This window comes from Microtus oregoni, unplaced genomic scaffold (genome assembly GCF_018167655.1).
Source record: "Microtus oregoni isolate MIOR12 unplaced genomic scaffold, Mior012 000029F_ref0000214, whole genome shotgun sequence".
In the NCBI taxonomy this organism is placed as follows: Eukaryota; Metazoa; Chordata; class Mammalia; order Rodentia; family Cricetidae; genus Microtus; species Microtus oregoni.
In genome coordinates this window covers 27,258,889-27,278,612 of record NW_024543088.1, presented here as the reverse complement: position 1 = coordinate 27,278,612, position 19,724 = coordinate 27,258,889, and the positions used below count along the sequence as shown (strand labels likewise).

The 19,724-nt window shown below is 43.1% G+C and overlaps 1 protein-coding gene across 2 annotated transcripts in view; it reads right to left on the bottom strand.

Moving 5' to 3' along the window:
• The window catches only part of LOC121464860 (LIM domain containing preferred translocation partner in lipoma), a 601,897-nt gene that overhangs the window by 120,048 nt on the left and 462,125 nt on the right, over window positions 1–19,724 (bottom strand). For both annotated transcript variants that reach the window (XM_041677943.1, XM_041677944.1), the window contains exon 8: window positions 18,679–18,805. In XM_041677943.1, coding sequence (XP_041533877.1) covers window positions 18,679–18,805 — 127 coding nt within the window. The remainder of the gene's footprint in view (window positions 1–18,678; window positions 18,806–19,724) is intronic.

Genomic DNA, 19,724 nt, shown 5'->3' with positions numbered 1-19,724 from the left:
TCCTGAGGTTCTACTGAAACACTGGAGCATTTACACATACATGTAAATATATAGAACATGTAAACACACACGCACACCACACACACACCTGTCTTTTTAGTAAAGGAAAACACAAATTTGCTAAACTAGACTGTGATCTCAACTCCAAACCCATTTTCCAACACAGCGATACAGGAGTAGTCACTCATAGATCAGGTCCACTCACAGTCACAAACGAGTTTGTATGTACAGTTGGTCTACTGCCCAGGGCTCAGTCCAAGTGTAACATTTGGTGGCCACGAATTCAGACTCAGCCACTTTCAACCCATTACCAAAGTGTTGCTCGCCTAGCTGTTCCCTCACCCAAGCAAACAAGAGGAAAATCTTATCTTTAGGGCAAAATACCAAGCAAAAAGGACCAGGATGTAGAGTGCCCACAACACTGGGAGCTGAACTTAAAGAATATTTTAACTTGTATTCTCCAGCTTGATCTGGGCACCAACATTCTAGAGTGTACACTGTCTCCTTACTTTTTTGAAAATATAATCCGATTCAGGCATTGTAGAGAAGTTTGTTTTTCTTCTCTTAGGATTTTGTTAATGACCAATCTTGCTTGATATAATGTCCTATTTGGTCGGCTTTAAAGCGGTAAGGGAATCGTTGCAGCTCATGGGAGAGTGGCTTCTGAACCGCCAATTCGAGCTCATCTCTAAGCGTGACGCACTCCTCGCTTATCCTCTCTCTAGATCTTAAGACAACGCTATTCATTTCTGAACTCCATCTGACCCGGTTTCCACTGCTGGAGAGAAACATTTCAAGCAGGGAGCCACATTTGTTTTCTCCTCAGAGAGGATCTGTGCTGTGACGCACATGTCCTTTCTGACTATCACTCATGCACCCCTAAATCCCCTCCAGTCTTCCACCAGACTAGAGCGAGCTTTCTACTGCTCAATTCTAGAACCCGACTTCAAGGTTCTCAGGAAACCAAACTGGCTGATAAGACAGGATGGGGGTGGGTGGGGCACAACTGCTACCCATTACCTCTTTCTACTTAACACATTTACCTTTGCCACTTCTTCATCCCCCCAGTTCTTCATCCAGACCCAGGGCTACTCTGTTGATAAAGAAGTGTGCGTGGTGGGGGGGGGGGGGGGCAATGGCAATAAAGGCAGAGGAAGGCTGGACCATTTAGTAGGCAAAGGAGAATGAGAAATGCTGGGGAAAGGTACCCCAGGGTTTTATTACTTCCAATGCTCTACTAAAGAGATCCACGTTACTTGGAAGCTTCGAGTTGTTCTAACTTTGACCGGGCTTTCCTGTTACGTTAGAATGTTGTCTTCCACAGCCGAAGCACCATTAGAACTTGTCATCAAATCTGAATTTTTTCTTTATTTCAAGATTAGTGTTTTCAGCAATGATTCAGTCTTTTAACAAACAAGACGTATTGGGACTCCTGCCTATCTCCAAGAACCAAGCTGGCCTTGCTATCTCTAGGTCACCGAGGGATTTTTTTCTGGAAGGCCACGGCAGAAGCATAAATCCCCTAAAGATGACCTCGTCTTAATGCTTGACACCTAGGTTCTGGTTCTAGCCATTTGGTAGCTAGGGTGACAATCTTAAGGGGGAGAGTAGCTGAGGTGATCTAGGTGAACCCAATCTGATCCCACAGGTCCTTACAAATTGCTGAGTCTTCCTAAGATGCCATCAGTGGAAGGAGTGACTAGGAAAAAGGTCATCAGAAACACCATGGGGGAGGGGGGGCTGTGAGAAGCTCCAAGGAACAGAAAGGGCCAACAGGAGTACCCCTCAGGTGAAAGAAAGCAATGCAGCCTTATGAATATCTTGAACTCTGACCACAGAACAGTAAAATAACAAATATATGTTGCTCTAGGCCCTACATCTGTAGTAATTTACTGCATCCATAGGAAACTAATGTAGGCATCATAAACCATCACTGATACAATCTTCATCATCTGTAATCTTCCTCTTCAATCTTATCAAGCTAACTGGAGAAGAAGGGAGAAGGTCCAGGGTACAGGACTGTGATACACTCCCCTTCCAATGGCCCTGTCCAGAGATGATTGGAGATCACTTAGCCCACCTTTTTCCATGCCAGGCTTCTGGAAAGATAGCTGCTGGGAGGGAGGAGGGAGGGAGGGAGGGAGGGAGGGAGGGAGGGAGGGAGGGAAGGAGAGGGAGGGAGAGAGGGAAGGAGAAGAAGGGAGGGAGGGAGGGAAGGAGAGGGAGGGAGGGAATGGCGTATATAGATGCTTGTAGGTTCCTCAAACTCCAAAAAATGGCCCCACATTAATGCATGTATGTGGCAGTGCTAACTGGACAGAGAAAGACAGGGAGGGAGGGAGAGAGGGAGGGAGGGAAGGAAGGAGGGAGGGGGTTATTATTCACTGTAATCAGAACTTTTGCAATTTAAAGTAAGATAGAAAAGCTAGCATGAATTCTCTTCTTCACAGTTTCATGGATACTAAGATTTGTTTTTCTGCAGAGTTGAGCAGCCTCAGCATCTGGGTTTTTCCCTTTTCCCCTATTAACAAGAGTCCTTTCCCCTTGCACTTAAAGGAAGCACCTGCCAGCCTGTTTGGCATGTCTGAATTAGCAGCACCTCTGTTTTGGTTCAGGGGCCACTACTAAGTGGAAGAAGGGTTACTGAGCGAACACGCTCCGACAGTGTGGTGTGAAGCGCACCACCAAGTGCCTAAGCAACAGGTGTCATGTGAGGTGTATGACAAAGGCCCAAGGGAGGGCTTGTGTTCCAACTGTGCTGAAGAAGGACAGCATGAGGCTTCACCACATTCCCCAGAATGACATGTAATCCAACACTATGATTTGTTTGTTTCTAGAATTTTCCATTTCATATATCTAAACCATGATAGTCTCGGTAACTGAAACTGTATTAAATACAACAGGGACTGGTCTCAGGGTATCTCTTGGGATAATTTACTCAATTCATGACTACAAAACAATAAAGGATCAATATAAAGAGGAAGCAAGGATTCGACACGAAAGGATCAAATTTTAACTGTGTTCTTAGACATTGTGGCTGTAACAGAGGCTATCGCTTCTCTTAAGTATCGTTTTATTTAAAACAAACAAACGACAACAAGAACACTTGGAGATGGCTTCCAAGGTCCTTTCCATGGTAAACACAGACAAACTCTTTAGCAGGCCGCACAACCAAACACAAGCAACAAGAACACAGAAGTAAGAATACACGGTAAGGGTTTTCTGACAGCTTGCCTATTTGTTGCATCTTGGAAGTAATGTTCAAATCTAGATGTGTACACATTTACACTTCTAAAGATGGGGTGATCCTCCTCCTGCTGAGTGCGGTGGAATCTTCACACAGTGGGATCCCTACAGTGCTGCTGACCTGCAAAAAACTCAAGGGCAGGGAGAGCAGGGCTGACTTCATTTGAAATGCAGGCACTTCCTGTTTTGCAGTCTGAGAAGAAGATAGCATTATCATCTTTTTGTCACCCGGCAAGTCTCTACTCTCTATAAAATTGTCGTGGCCACCAGCAGTGTTATGTGGCAACAGAAATGGTTTTTCCCTCCTTTACCAACCACTGATCTGGTGGCAGCGACTGTCTCTCCTTCCATGCCCCTACCACTGGCTCACCACTGGGCTAGTAGTGCGGGGACACTCTACTATCACCACCAGAAGAGGGTGGCATTGTCCCCACCTTCTGGGCTTTCCTGCCTCTCTACCTCGTATTTCATTGTGTCATGCCTTTCTTCACCTTTTCTATTGGGGTGGGGGGAATTCACATTTCTTTAATTAGATCAGGTATCACCCCCTTAACCTACCTATATTTTCCATGTCCCAAGACATTCTTAAGTCATATGTATAGTTAATTTCTCATGTTATTTATCTCACAGGGGGAAGAATTATTACATGTTTTTCACTGTCTAACCTGTGACAGTCTAAGTTTCTTGAGGGCAAAGACTTCCAAATGTATTTATCTTCTCTCCACCTTAGCTATGTTGTGTAGTGACTCTAATCCACTCCAAATAAACTGTGATGGACAAATAGGTTTTTCCACAAACATCCACTGAAGCACACCTCATAACCTTCCAATCTCCCGTGTCATTACCAAACAGACTGACTCACTGAAAAAGAGAAATGACAATCTAGGAGATTAATTGTGTTCGGTTTCACCATCTCTGTTATTTGTTCAGGTATCAAAGGAACAGAAATTGAAAACAGACACCCCAGAAGCCGTGCAGCCCACAGACATAGCCACTGTGAGAATGTGCTGACGAGCTCTGGCTAGTGAGCAGGTGAGTCTCGGCAGGAAACCATGAGCACACTCTCCCTTACCAACACATCTGTCATGGGATGCCAGGCAAACTAAACACTCCTGCCTGCTGGCTTATGTGCCACCACGACCATGAAGCAAGACATAATGTATCCCAGAAATAGGGTTTTGTGAAATTAAAATGAAAATCAACAATCGGCGAAAAGTCGGAAAACCATGGTTCCTTATGCAGATGTGTCTCAGAGGACCTTCTGAGAGGCATCACCAATGCTTTTCTGTTTTTAGCTCTATGATGTGACCAGATGAAACTCGATCAGTAACTCTCAACTGAGTTTTTAATTCCATGATACATAAGAATATGCCATAGTCAGCTAAATTTTGTCACTGGGTGAGGGTCTTAAGATGTATATATGCCCACAGTGTTGTCTCATGGGAAAGTTATTCCCCTGGGTGACTCTTAGTCTTCATACACAGAACCAAGAAACTCAGGATGCTTCCCATTCCAGAAACAGTGCCACAGGACAGGGGTGTAAGGTGGTTTATTCATGGTCAGTGTGGCAGAAGAGAGACTCAATCCTTGACTTGGATCCTGAGCTTTGGGTCTCTCTGATGTGGGGCCTGAAAAGCATCCCCACACAAGCTTCAAGAAGACTCCGTGTTTGAAATGCCTGGGAAACAATGACTTCCTGATTGCTCTCAGGTTTCTCTGTCAATCTATTACAAACTGTGACCCTCGGGCCACACACGCCCAGAAGAGCTACCAAAGCAGCTCAAGGAATTTGGAGATGGTCAAGCCAAATTGGATGGCCACCCTTGGAAGGGATCTGGATTAAATCTAGGGGTCTTTCGTGTGACTTTTTAATTGAAACTCTAGCTTTAGAATAACAAGGATTAGTGTCTGAGGGATTTTCTTTCCCTCCTTCTCCTTTAATGTTTTTTTCCCTGGCATATATTATATTGGCAACAGAGACTGCTACATACAGATAAATGTAACTGTAATGTTGACATTGTATATTTTCCTGTTTGGCTGAAAGCAAACAATTTATAAGACGACGACAACAACAATACAATAGAAACAATATTGGGCACAGCAGATCTCACCAATGGGATCTCAAGCTGCCCCACCACTACCACGGTGATCCAGCCTGATGCACCCGCATCTGTTTTGTGTGCTATCATTTTCCTGCTGGTTTTCTATGATACTCTGTAACAGTGGTTCCCACCCTGCGGGTTTTACCCTTCTCACAGGTGTTACCTAACCTAAACCATTAGAAAATGCAGATACCTACATTATAATTCCTGACAGTAGCAAAAGTACAGTTACGAAGTAGCGATGGAAATGGTCTTATAGTTGGGGTCACTATAACATGAACAACTGTATTAAAGGGTCACAGCATCAGGCAGGTTGAGAACGACTGCTCTATAGAATGTCGTTTTCTATGCGTTCACGTACTATGTCCACTCACCAGAACGTGAGCCTCCCAGCAGAATTCTGTCTGCTCGACTCTCTGCTGTTGTAACAATGTGTGGATGCATACAGTAGGTGCTCAATGAGTACAGATGAATGGAAATTACACCATCTCCCATAGGGAAGATCGCAGTGGGCTCATGGCAGGACTACTACTAAGCTTTTGTTTTTTTGTCTTACCTAATGGTATCATTGACAACAATCAAACAAAGGCCTCTGGATCTAGATATTGGTCAGTCTATAGTCTCATTTCTCTTTCCTGGCAGCTTTCTCTAGTCATACTGCACTTTCAGTAATTCTCTGGTGGTCCTCTTCCTTTCCTCCTACTGAACTGTTGTGAGTGTCTTGAATGCATGGGTTGCCAGAAAAATCCAGGTATTATTTAGTTCCAACATTAACAAGATCAGTTAACTATTCCCGGCTCTTTCAATCCCAGTCAACAGTTTTTCTTTACATAGTATCAACAAAGTCTAGTATTTGTCATACATCTTTCTTTCTCTTTCTTTTTTTTTTGGTAGGCATTTCTGTCCTCAATTTTTAGATCAATGGTTAGTGAAAATGCTCAGCCCATAGTAGGTCTACAAAAACCATTCAATGAATAAATAAATAGATAAAGAACATTTAGGCCTCTGGACTAGAAATCACTGTCCTTCTTTCCTACTTAAAGCATAGTCATAAATAAAAATCAGATTCCAGTTTCTTACCAGCAGAGTCTAGAATGTTCCTAGTCTTACCTATATACATCCTGTGGCCTGTACTAGGGTTTCTCTTCCCTTTATAAGTTCTTCAGTGCTGAGGTCATTTCTCTCATGGGCATCTTCTTGGGTAATCTCCAAGAGAAGGTCCACCTTGAGCCCAGTACACCAGAGAATGCAGGCAGTGTGGATGGTCACTGGCAGGACATACCTGGTACTTCCTAGAAATGCCAGGATCCAGAAGCAACTGTATCCCCATGGCATCTGTCACCAGAGATGCAGAGAATCCAAGAGAGTAGGATGTGGGGTAAACTGTTCCCAAAATTGTTTTAGAGGCACAAGCAAAGTTTTCTTTAGAAGCAGAGTGTCACAACAGCTGCCTGAAGACACCACACATCCAAAATTAGGAGTGGGAACCAAGTTGAATAATCAGTTAATCAGTGTCTGGCTTCCTGAACCACCTTAATGAAACAAAATGCCAAAATTCACAGATACATTGACACTCCTGCTGATGACCTAAAATAGCATCAACTTCCGACCGAGTGAGCCAATTGCTAGCTACTGCATTGAACTCCTTTGCCTAAGGACATGCCAACAGGGTAATCTTGTTTTCAAGATGAATTCCTTTTCCTTGTTCTCCCTTTTCCAGTTTGCCAGTGAAGTGGAGTAGCTTTTCTAAGGTTCCCTAGCCTAGGAAAAAAAAAAAAACCCACTCTGATGGACTGCTAAAAATCAAGTCATGGCCATTTGTGAAAGAGGATAGCTCTGGCCTGAGACAGTATGTGGAGTTTCTCAACAAGGAGACTGCGAAAAGCACAAATAACCAGATTCAGTCAAGCCTAAGATGAGAAAAGGAATGGGGATGAGCATCTCAGGTGTCACTCACAAGAGGAATTGCAACACTGAACATTGATTTGGTGGTTTAAGTAGTTCAGCTGAACACTATTGTGGATGAGTTAACTCCTCGTCTCTGCAGACATTTGGTATAGTATAGCAGAGTACTGGCATGTCTCAATGCCCACCTCATGCTTGGTCACTGGTGAGACCATTCAATGAGAAGAGAGCAAAGCATTCTAAGAAATATCCTCCAGAAGAAACAGAGGGAGACCCAGGTTAGGATCTGAACACAGAATTTGTCGTTTACTATGCTTTGCCTCCCTTCTGCCAACTGTGGTCACAGTCCCAGTATATGCAGGGGACAAAAGTCAGGCTGTGGGTTCAAATTACAACTATAATCACTACACCTTAGGAAACCTCTTTAACTTTCCTATGCTTCTGTTTTATCATTTGTAAAAAATAAAAAGAGCATCAAAGGGGCACAGTAAAGATATACAAGCAACACAAACTAAGTTGAGTACATGCTCACTGGATGCTAGTCCCATTTTATTAAGAACCAATAGAAGCATGTTTTGGAGTCAAACTACTCCAAAGAACATGTCCTGCAAGCAAAAGACCTGATGGAGCAGCATAGGGACTTCTTAAACCAGACAAACCCCTCAAACCACAGGTCTAGGTCTCATTTTGCTCTCTGAAGAAGAAACAGCAACATAAGGATATGTCATCTTTACTGGGGAATCTTAGAATACACCAATACAGTAGGTAGCAACCCCAGGCGTGTGTGTGTGCACACGCATGCGCGCACACACACACACACACACACACACACACGCGCGACTGTGATGAGACCTACAACAATTGTAAATGAAAAAGAACAGTTAGAAAAAAAAGTGGAGGTTTTTCAAGCGCATCTTAATTAATAAAGACTATTTATATAAGTTATATTCACAGGCTGATTGCCAGATTATAAATCTGGATCCCAGAATCTAGAAGAACAAAGTCTGTTTTATTTTGAATAGTCTTTTCGATACCCCCCAAGAGAGCCATGCCTCAGGGAACAGGTTCTGATGATCCACCCCCGCCCCTCGTCCTGGCTACCTGGCAAGCTGCTATGGGGACCATGCGTTGAGTACACAGTCAACTTTCTGGCCCCTAATTGCTCAGGTGAGATTAAAGGTGGCTTTCTGAATGGTTTTAGGCAACATATACTGATGGGAACAGAACCCTATGATTGGCATGCTTGAACCAAGGACATAAAAGACCCTTTCATCAGGGTATCGGCAAAGAAGAAAATTACCTAGGGTTTTGTACTACCTGCCACTCTCAGCTTGGTAGCAATGTGCTCTGTTCTGTTGAAAAACAGGCTGCATCGATTATGCTGACACAGACAGTCAGGCCGTGTGGTACTGCATTTGCATTATTTTTTTTCTTTACATCTTAGATAAGAAAGAAGGTTATGATTCATCCTGCACCATCTGAGTCAAAATTCATTTTGTCTTTTGGTTCAATTAGTTTTTCGCATTCCACATTAAAAAGCAAGAGTAGTTTGCTCAGCAAATGAAAACGCTGTGGTGTATCTTGGGGTGCTGTTTTCTCACACAGAATGACTAAGCCCCGTGTATTAGATCCTCTAATGATATTCCAATAACAAGATAACACCACACAAAATCACAAAGCATTAATTCATGAAAATATCAGAGAGATTATCATATGCTAATCACAGATGACATAAATCAAACCAGATGCAGTCCTGGGAGACGGCGCTAATATCTCTCTGAGATTCTGAGTCTTCTACTAAGGGTTTAGAACACATTTACTTATTTCATTTGATTCTGGAAACAAGCATGCACAACAGATTAGAGGTAATGATCTCCTATTAAATAGGTAAAATAACTGAAGCGCAGGAAAAAGTTTTTTAAAATCCCATGACAGAGCCTCTCTTCTCACCTTCTCATTGGTCCACTCTCTGTTTTGATTTGGGAACTGAACCCAGAGACTTAGGCATCCTAGGCAATGTTTCCTACCATTAGGCATGCGCCTGGGCCTAGTTAAATCTCTCAATCTGTCCTCAGATAAGCTAGTTTTTTCTGGCAAAATCTGACAACTGCTAACACAAATGTTCTTGATGACATATAAGAAGATGTTTTAAGAGTAGCACAAAAGTCAAATGGCAGTAGTGGCACAGAGAAAAAGACACAGACCTAGGCTGAAACCCTCAACGCCAACTCCGGTGCTCATTCCGCTGTGCCATCCGTCAAGTGATGATGTGGTCGTTTTTACGGCTGTGCTGTATCATCTACATTAAATAGCAATGTCACATTGATGGTCAGAAATATTAGTATCTCCCATTTACGCCAAGAGCCATTAGTAACACTGACCCCCGAAATCCTTAAGCAGAGTACGTGTATGGCATCAATCCTAGGCTTTGTCATAGTCTACAACCCTATTTTAATCTGATTACTTGGCACTTGAACTTGATTCAGCGCAGTGAACCTCCTCATAAACCCCAGGGAATTGGGTTAGCACCAGATAAGAGCATAAATGGCCTTGGCCTTGGAAATGGACTTGTGTTACCCTGGGACTCTGAGACAAGCATGGCTGTAACTTTACACAGAATGGCTATTTTCTAAGCCATCTACGTTCTCTTAGTATACACAGAACAAATGATGAAAAGTATCTGAAGCAAAGGAATCATGACATTCTAAAGATGTCAAGAGATCAAGAGGCTTAACACCCTGACGCTGCAGAAAACAAACTGGCCTAACTTATTGTCATGGGTCAGCTAGACAGAAGGACAGTCTGAGGCCCTGAAGACCCCAAAACGCTGGACGCCAGGAGTAGTACCGCATTCTCCCGCCTCTAAGTAAGATAATGAATTTGTCTTTAATTTTTTTAAAAAAATTTATATCAAATAGTATTTAAAGTTTGAGAGCCAGAGAAACAAAGGGGGACTGAGTTCAGAGCTGAAGATAAGAGGTGACCCTCGATGGGTTTAAGGCATCATGGCGGCTATTAGCCAGCATTTGGGACAGTACTGGGATAAGGCCAATTACGAGTATCATTAACATCTATGAACAACAAAGTAGATTAAAAATTAATTGCTATAAATAAAAACACATGGCAATGGACAGTTTATAAATGACCCAATTATGAACATCCCCTACACAGAATGACTAATGGGGAGTTCACAGGCTGGACGCTTTCTTGGCTCCAGTCTACCTTTGCCAAGATCAGAAGGCCAACCAGGAGAGGTTTAAAACCTGTTCCCATGATTCCTGCCTACTACATCATCATAGTTTCCTTCAGCAAGACATTCCTGGACAATGCTTCTGTTAGCTTGTCCTGAAGTCTAACAAACGATGTTCACAGTCAGGCCAGAGTGGAGCCAGGAGCAGAACACGTAAATGGAAGTTCTGCCAGGATCCCAATGAGATCAGTGCTATGCAGTATGAAACAACTGCAGAAGAATTGAACGCAATGTGGCTGACATCAGTCAGCATTAGGGTCAGAATGGGGACAACGTCATCAGCCTAGACATGTCTGCGGGACTTTGTGTCTAATGGGGGCATTGGGTGCTGTCTGCTTGTTCTTGATAGGCATTCAACTGTGTTTTCTGCAGACTCTGCCAACATATCCCCCATCAGCACACCATTGTCACCCTGGGGATAAGTATTTCTTCCTTGGGACTTCTTTAGAATTTCAAGTAGCATAGGTTATTCGGTGCTGGAGCAAAATTTCAAGAACTGGGTGGGAAAGCGTGGCTTTTCCTCCATCAGCTGTAAACTATGCTCGACATCAAAGCCTTTGACAGCAGAGGATTGAACAAATGGTTTTCCCTTTTGGTCACTAATGTACCTAATTTCCATTATCTCCCGTGGTATACAGTACAATGATCGTTGTTTAGTAGGCACTCAATAAATATTTGTAGATGAATGAACCTGCTCAATTAAAAGCACACCAGATGCCCACTTCGGCATCTGTCTACAGATGTTCAAACAATGGCTTTGCTGACGGTAAATTAATTATGTCTTCCAACAAGGTGATTTCATTTCCAAGTCTGCGAGGAGATAACCATCAGGTGTTTTCAGAGAAGGTCAAGGGGAAATTTCAGGTTGTAGGGAGGAAGGGCAGAGGGCAGGGGAAAGACAGATGTGTTCTCTGTGCAGCATGGCTGGGAGTTAAGGTCAGAAGATGCAGAGTTAGCACTTGTGGCTTCAGGACTCAGCTCTACCCTCGTCTCAGTACAAAATAGCAGACAGTGGAGGAAGCGAGACTTTCTTATGCCACACACCATGTGTGGCCCACCATGCTTTCTTTCTGAAATTCAATTTTGCGTGCACAGTTTACGGTCAAAGGATGTTGAATTATGAACTGGGAGCATCTTTTCTACTTTCTTCATGTTTCTGATAAGATGGATTCTGGGAAAAGTAATTCCGTGACTTGGTGTCTGCTGTTTGGATCAAGCCCAGAGAAGTGGCACCTGTGGACGGCAGTTCACAGCACTGGAAGGGCTAGGCTAAGGGCGACCTTTCTGGACAGTTGCTATATGAACACACGGGTGCATATTTCTTTCAATTTGATAGCCTGTCTTCCGACCCAGTTCTTTTAGAACAGGAGCAAATTAGAGGCAAGAATCTCTCCTGGGAACCAAAGGTTACAAATGAAACACAGCGTAAAGTAAGATAGGATATAGTATTTTAAAGGAAAATCTCAACTATGTAAGCTTTCCGTCGACCAGTGTACCCGTGAATTCCACAGAGACATACAGAAAGGAGATCAGGTCCAAGGGTGTCAGTCCAATTTAAACTCATAGAATGGAGCAACCACATCTTATTCTACTCATACATTCTCCAGTGTCCTTATATGATTAAAAAGGAAGAAATGAGAAAAATCCGGGTTATAATTCATGGCTCTGTCATTAAGTGACTTGTGACCCTGGGGACCTAATTTCATCTTCTCCCCAAATGAGGCAGGTTCCTGGGCTTAGATCCGTTCCATGATTAGCGTTTCATGGTCCTCAAGGTGACAAATGAAGAAGTGACTGGCATATTCCCGTCCTGTAGTGACTGTCGGCTGATCACTCGCATTTATTCGTTGTCACTGGGATAGGAGCAGAGAAGGGGGGACCACTGTGAACTAACCACACTTTCCTCACTCCTATCTACACAGTAGTGAGGAAGATGGGCAAAAAAAAAAATTAAAAGAATATATATTTAAATAGATTATAAAAACTTTTTTTTTGTATTTGAAAATTAAGTACACTTTATTTTAAGGGCAAATGCATTCTGCATTCTTAACTAAGTATAGCAAAGGTCCAGGTCTTAGTTTGTAAAAATACCAAGTCCAATTTACTTCTTTATCTTCGTAACAGCTCCATTCCCATTTCCACCATAGGTTTTAAAAAAAAATTTAGTCATTTTTTGTGTGTGCACATGCACGCACGAATGTACAGGTGCACACATGAAGGCCAAAAGAGGATGCTGAGTGACTTCTATTATCTCTCTCTGTCTTATTCCCTTGGAATACAATCCTCACTGAGCCCGGAACTCACTACATTGGAGTAGGCAGGAATGCAGCCAACCATAGCATCTCTCCTGTCTCTCCCTTCATAGACCCACCCAGCACTGGGGTCACAAGTATGTGTAGTCATGACCAGAGTTGTCCATGAATGCCACAGATCCTCATGTTTACACAACAGGCACGGATGCCCACCAAGCCGTCTCTCTAGCCGTAATTTCTACCCCCTTTATTCAGAAAACATGTTGTATCTACAGTTTTCAAAACTCTCAGCTATGTGACCTTGACCTTGAATGAATCATTTGGGCTTTAATTACCTAGAAAATGAGAAATTATTTTACATAACTTCAATCACTACATTTTTTGGGGGGGTAAAACTATAAATCTTGGGTTCCAAATTAATGAGTAATAGCACACTGGCTGAATGTACTAAAAAATAACATGTGCTAAGATGCAAGACATAAAGAACGTGGGGTTACTTATTTAGTGCTTTAAACACATTGCGCTGAGCCAATACTTCATAAGAAGTTACCCGCACAAAGGAAGCATATCTCATATATCTAACTAAAAACTGCACCCCATGATCCATGGCTACCTTAGAACGAGAGAGAGAGGGAAAAAAAAGAAGAAAACCAAAAAACCCCAACTTTCCCCTCTAATCGATATCACCTTTTCTCTAACCTACCCATTCTCTATTTTTTTTCTCCGAGGCTGTGGTTTTGGGGTTTATACTTAATGAAGTTACTTGTGTGTGAAAACAAGATCCCCAAGGCCTGAGGTTCCATCTTCACTAAGAGAAAGTGCCCACCAGGCGTCAGTCCTCATTCTGTAATCAACAGGGACACTTTGGAAATCATTTTCTTGTCACACAACAATAAAGACAATCAAGTTCAAATCACCCGGCACCTTAGTTAAGACTCGCGAAGCAATTTCCAAAGCAATCACCCGGCTCTCGGTAAAGATCTGAAAGCTCAGACACAGCACGGTAACTGATCTAACTGGTCCGTGACCAGCTCGGCAACACGGTGAAAGAAGAGCAGAGAAGAGACGGGTCTGAAGGTCTGAGCCAGAGCCATGCTGCTCCTTGTTGGCGCTCTGACAGCGAGGGCAGCATAGTGTCCTGGAGAGCAGGGGAGCTCATTAGGACCTGCTTCCCGGGGTTTCTTCATCTATGGATAGAAAGGAATTTACTGCCCTCTTACCCACGCTGCTGTCTAGCTCAGATGACAGAAGAGGCAAGCAAGGGTTTTAAAATGTCTTTTTAAAAACTTTAATCCGACTCATTAAATACACACACACACACACACACACACACACACACACACTTTTTTCCCCCTGAGACAGAGTTTCCTTATGTAGCCCTGGATGTCCTGGAACATACTCTATAGACCAGGCTGGCCTTGAACTCAGAGATCTCTCTGCCTCTGCCTCCCGAGTGCTGGCATTTAAACTAGATGCAATGGACTCTTTCACAGGCCCATCTACTAAGGGTGACTTCAGAAAACTAAGTCATAATGTCAGAGTCGGGCTCAGGATGAAAGATGGAGTCACCATCAGCTTCAACATCAGAGAGATGATTCTTCAGCTACATTTTGCAAAGATTTTGCTTTGTCTGTTCAAACATTAGTTCTCCATACTGACTGGGAATTTCCAACTTTCCCATGCCTTGCCTATGTTACTACTGTCCGTGTCCATTTCACTGGCTACTTATGTTTTCAGGAGTTATCAGGCTGGGCCCCTGATGGGTTTCTTTCCTCTAAAATTTCAAACACACCTAAATCATGTTCTCAGGCCAATCTGTGGATATGGTCACTTACTGAGTGACCCAACTAGCACAGGGAGGATCCTGACTTTACGTTGCTGAGCAACATGAGCCAAGATGGCATTCAAACTACGCGCTGAGGCTATGCTTGTGAAAACTTCCCATGGACAGTCCTTAGCACTAGGTGCCAGCAGGTGACTCCTTAGAGAAGGTGAAGTCCAAAGGCCACAGTCAGGGATTAGAAACCCTTTGAACCTGTTTCCACTGACTCTTTCCTTCAAGCGTGATATTTGCCACGGGGGCTTCTATTCCACTATCTGCCTCTGGCCCCCTGCATTTTGTGTCAAAAGTTTCCTCATCAGAAATGGCCCCACTTCTCTATGATCTTCCTATTTCCCAAGTTTAATTAAACTAAGTATAAAGGCTCACTGAAAGCTTAAGGCCTCCATAACTGTCTTTCTATTGCTGCTTCTAGATATGCCTTCTTTCCCTGAAGTTTCTCAGAATGGTGGCTGAACGTGGATGAAGTCACATATCACTTTGTGTTCTTGTTACAGTAACACACCATAATTTTTCACTGGACCCTGTGAGACATAAATATTTTCCAAGGGAAAACCCAGGCCTGTGACAAACACCGCGAGATTAGCCTGCCCAGAACCACACCCAGGTTTTCCACACAATCGTGGCATCACTTACATGTTGTTTTTATTTATTTAGAAGAGAATCCCCATCCTTAATTGCCCGTCTCTCCAAAGGCAATCTCCCCTCTAAACCCTTCCCTGAGTTTACGATCTAACTCTCTCCATCTGAGAGCATGGTGTTCAAGGATATAGGCCAGGTGTACAGTTTTCAATGCAGTTCTGCAGCTTATTACTTGGTGATACCGGGTAAACACTATTCCTGGGCCTTAATTCTCTAATGGGAAGATGATAGTGACATCTACTTCACAGGATTATATTCCTCCATAAGGGTGAAATAAGCTAATTTCTGAAGTTCATAAACTAGTAATGCCACAGCACAAACAATCAGTAAAACCCAGCCCCTTCCCCAGCTCTCTCTCTCACGGATAACAAACTCCACTTGGCAATGATTACTTTGACTGCCGGTGACGCACCTTTTACTTTTGCTAGAACTTAAATTTAAATCAAATGTTATTGATGGATTTTTTAATAGGGATATCTTGTTTTCTTAAATAAGCTGCATGTCTCTGGAGCTTTGGTGAACTCTGATTATCGAACACATTCTACATGCCAAGACCTTGGCTGAGTGCGCTCTATAAATGTTTCATGTATTGCTCACAATCACAGTGTAAGACAGCTATTTCCACGCTGTGGAGGAAAGAGCACCAGAGGAAGCCTAGAGAATCTTGGGCTCAGAGTTTTCTAAGCTAGTCTGCCATAAAGTTAAGAGAGCTCGAAGGTCATTTTTATCTGTTTTCTGAGTGTGTAGCATTTGCCCATTGATCTAGTTGTTCGGTTTACTTTTTTTTATCACTGTAGATTTTGTTGCACAATAGCTGGAACACGCACACTTAGAATTTAGCTTTTCACTTTTAATATAATATAATTACAGATGGCTTTCCTTTCATCATTAACTTTTTCTTCAGTTTATCGTGGATGCTAACACCCACCCTCCTCCTATTACAATGAGAAGAGTGCAATAAACTTTCCCTATCCCCTGATATAAGCGGATACCTTTGCTTGTTTCCATCTTCCTATTTTCCATGTGCTTGTGCCAACTCCCACAGTCTCATGTATAGCCTCACCATTTTACTTCACTGTTGTTGTTTCCACTGTGAATTTGCTAGTGTTGAAAGAAATGCAAGGGGTCGTTTGTTCTATACACCTTGAATCACCAAGGTGGGAAACGAGGTTCAGGCAGTAGAGGGACCTGCTAGCAATACTTAGCTAGTCAGGGGCGCAGCAGGGACCAGAATCAGGTTTCTTTTTTATATAAAAATATTTTTTAACATTTACTTGCTTATTGAGTGTGTGCAGAGGCCCAGGGAATGAGCCCGAGAGATGTACGAGCCACAGTATGCTTGTGAATTCAGACGACAACTCGCAGCAGACAGTTCTGTTCCCCTATGTGGGTCGAGGGTTAAACGGTTACCATGTCAACTACTGACATCTTGACTGTCAGCTTGACACATCAGGGACGAAAGAACCATCACTGAAGGGTTTTATCCCATCAGACTGGCCTGTGTGCCGATCTGTGGCCAACGTGTCTATGGGTAATCTTCTTGACTGCTAACTGACATAGGAGGGCTTAGTCCACAATCGGTGGTACCATCTCTAGGCAGGTAGGCTTGGGTTGTATAAGAAAGGTGGCTGCAGGCCTGAAAGCAAGCCAGTAAGCAGCAGTATTCCTCCACGGTTTCTGCCTTCAGTTCTTGCCCTGACTTCCTTCAATGATGGACTGTAACCTGCAAAGTGAAACAAACCATTCTTTCTCCAAGTTGCTTTTGGTCATGCCACTTAGGGAGAGGAACAGCAAAACAAACCAGAACAGCAGCTGAGCCATCTCCCAAGCTCAAGGATCAGAACTCTCTATTTCCACCTCATACCCTTTGAGCTAAACTATAGAAACATCTGTGTACAAAGTGTTTGCTTTCCCTCCTCCATACACTTCCAGCTTTGGGCCAGGGGCCTCAGTTTTTCTTCCACTGTGTATTCAGTACTACTACGTGTACTACGGTCCTGTAGAACCTGTACTACATGTACTACGGTACTACTCCTGTAGCTTACCACCTGCACTATAGGATGGTTCATGGCCAGGCAAGGGGCTTGAGATTGAAACACACACATACACAGAGACACGACACGGGTCATCCTTGAAACAAGAATACAAAGAATGTCCCCTTGAATCAAGAATGCCAACTTTATTGTGTTCCAGGGCAGCTTATCTAGTGCCTTCTCTGACCAATGGCCACGCCCTAGCTCTGGGGGATCCTTCAGCTGCAAGCCCACCAGAAACCATTCTCCTGACATCAGGCTCTTAGGTTGCTCAGAGCAGCTGCAAGCACAGGAAAACAAACTGTTTACTCCATTGGGCAAAGAGTCATAGAAAATTCATGGTCTGGGGGTCCACAGTCCCCAACAGAGAAACACATTAAAGAGAAGTCATGAAGCCAGGGATATCTGAGGATGCAAAAGCCTGTCCAGTTCTCTGCCTTGGAGCCTTTACTCGTTACTGAGACCCATGTGGCCTTTCTCTACATATCCTTCGAGAACCTACTCTGAGAGCATGTGATGAGACTAACATGCAGTGGAGAAAAAAATGTTTAGAAACGATTATATCAGCTTAAGTGAATAATTTAGTGTCTCTTAAATGTCATGATAAAACTTCACCTCCTATTTCACAGTTTAATATGTTGCAGTTTTAAATTTATTTTCCCAGAATTAATTTACTTACATGCTACAAAAATACCATTTTTTAAAAAAAAAAGACAGAATGGCAAACAATCTCTACATTGAAGACTGGTTTAGAGGCTTCAGGTTCAAGTGTGACTTCCTGCTCTTCAGTGTTCCCAGAGAGTACAGAGGACTCCTGGCTTTTCCTCCACACACTCACAATCACTTGTATGTGTGTGTGTCTCATCCCTTCTGCATCACAGTTCCCCTGACTGTCCACAGCATCTCACAAATGACACGTACCTCCAACTTGCACTGATGGACTGGGAAGAATAACACTAACTAGTCATAGTTATTCATAGTTTAGAAGAGGGAAGAAGTGACAAACAGAAAGAGGTATTTCTCCCTCCTGAATTCAGTCATGATAAGACTCGAGAATACAGTTAAGCCATATCAATTTCCAAGTTATTCATAAGTATTTAGAGCTACATGGACACAAGATGAACTATGATCTATTTTTGCCTTGTGTGAAGCTAATAAATCATCCGAAGTGTGTCTTGATTGTGCATATCAATTAACTGTAAGAACCAGTGAGATTTTGAGTACAAACAGACTGCATTTCTTCTCCATGGTGGTCTGGTGAGAAATGCACAGTGCTGTGTGCATAAACACTACCTCTCATGCACTGGATGCAAACACGGCACCAGTGCAGCTGATCATAACTCCACTTCCTCAGTAGGGAAAATGGAACGAGCATTTCCTTAGGCATTCAGCTCCAAATCCCACTCACCAAAGTATTCATCAGAAGGGGGGTTTTCCATGTCATACAGCATCTTCTTGGTCAGGTGCTCGAGCTCATCTTCTGGCCGGAATGATGGGGCAACAGAAGGAGGCCCCATAGACCCAGGGTGTCCGCCCTGGAAGAAAACATACAACCATTTATTGTAGTCTAAACACCCACTACAACAATCTACTTGACCATGGAGGAAGCAGCACGGGTCCATCTATTTGTAGAATCATATTGTGCACTCAGATTTATTACAAACCCAGTGTGACCTTTGGTATTACACTTCATCCACTTCCCTTTTCCAGATGTGTCTATCACACTTTAGAATCTGTGTTTCCAATAATAGGAATCTAATTTTTCAATAACTGCTCAGCAGTTGCCATGTTACTGTTAGTGTATTAATGAGGAAGATGATGAATAAGGTCTATACAGCCCAAAGGAGAGTCTACGGGCACATCAGTAAAGCCAGAGCCTCTGGAGAGAGTGCACTGTCAGGGGCTAAGGAAGCTTCCTAGGAGAGAATGCAAAGAGAAGAGAAAAATTGAGAAGACTTGCTATACCTAGGTGACAAAACTCAAGTACAATAAAAAGCTCCAAGGCATTGTGTTTTCTGTTCAAATACAACATTTGGGATGATAAATGAGATGAATCTTATTGGTTCCTGGGATCTAGAAAGCAAAGGGTTTTTATTCCAGTTAGGGAAGCTCAGCAACTTTCCCCCCTAGACCCGCGAGCAGGCAGACATCAGATGGGTTTGAGTGGCCAGTAGAGTTCAAGCAGGCCGGTGAGACTGCAGAAATGCCACGTAAGCGATCAGAAAGTCAGGCCAGAAAGTGCACAGCCAATCAATGTCCCAAAGTGGACAAAGAAAGGAAGGTCAGATGGTAGAGGGAAAGGAGCTTCATGCTACAGACATGAAAGGGAGCTCACTAGATCTCCCTTTTTTACATTTTAACCTGCCATTGTCAACAGCACCCCATATCTTTAATCAGAAAATTATAAATTAAAAATGCTGCTAATAGCAGTTTAGAAATGAGGACAGCACTGGC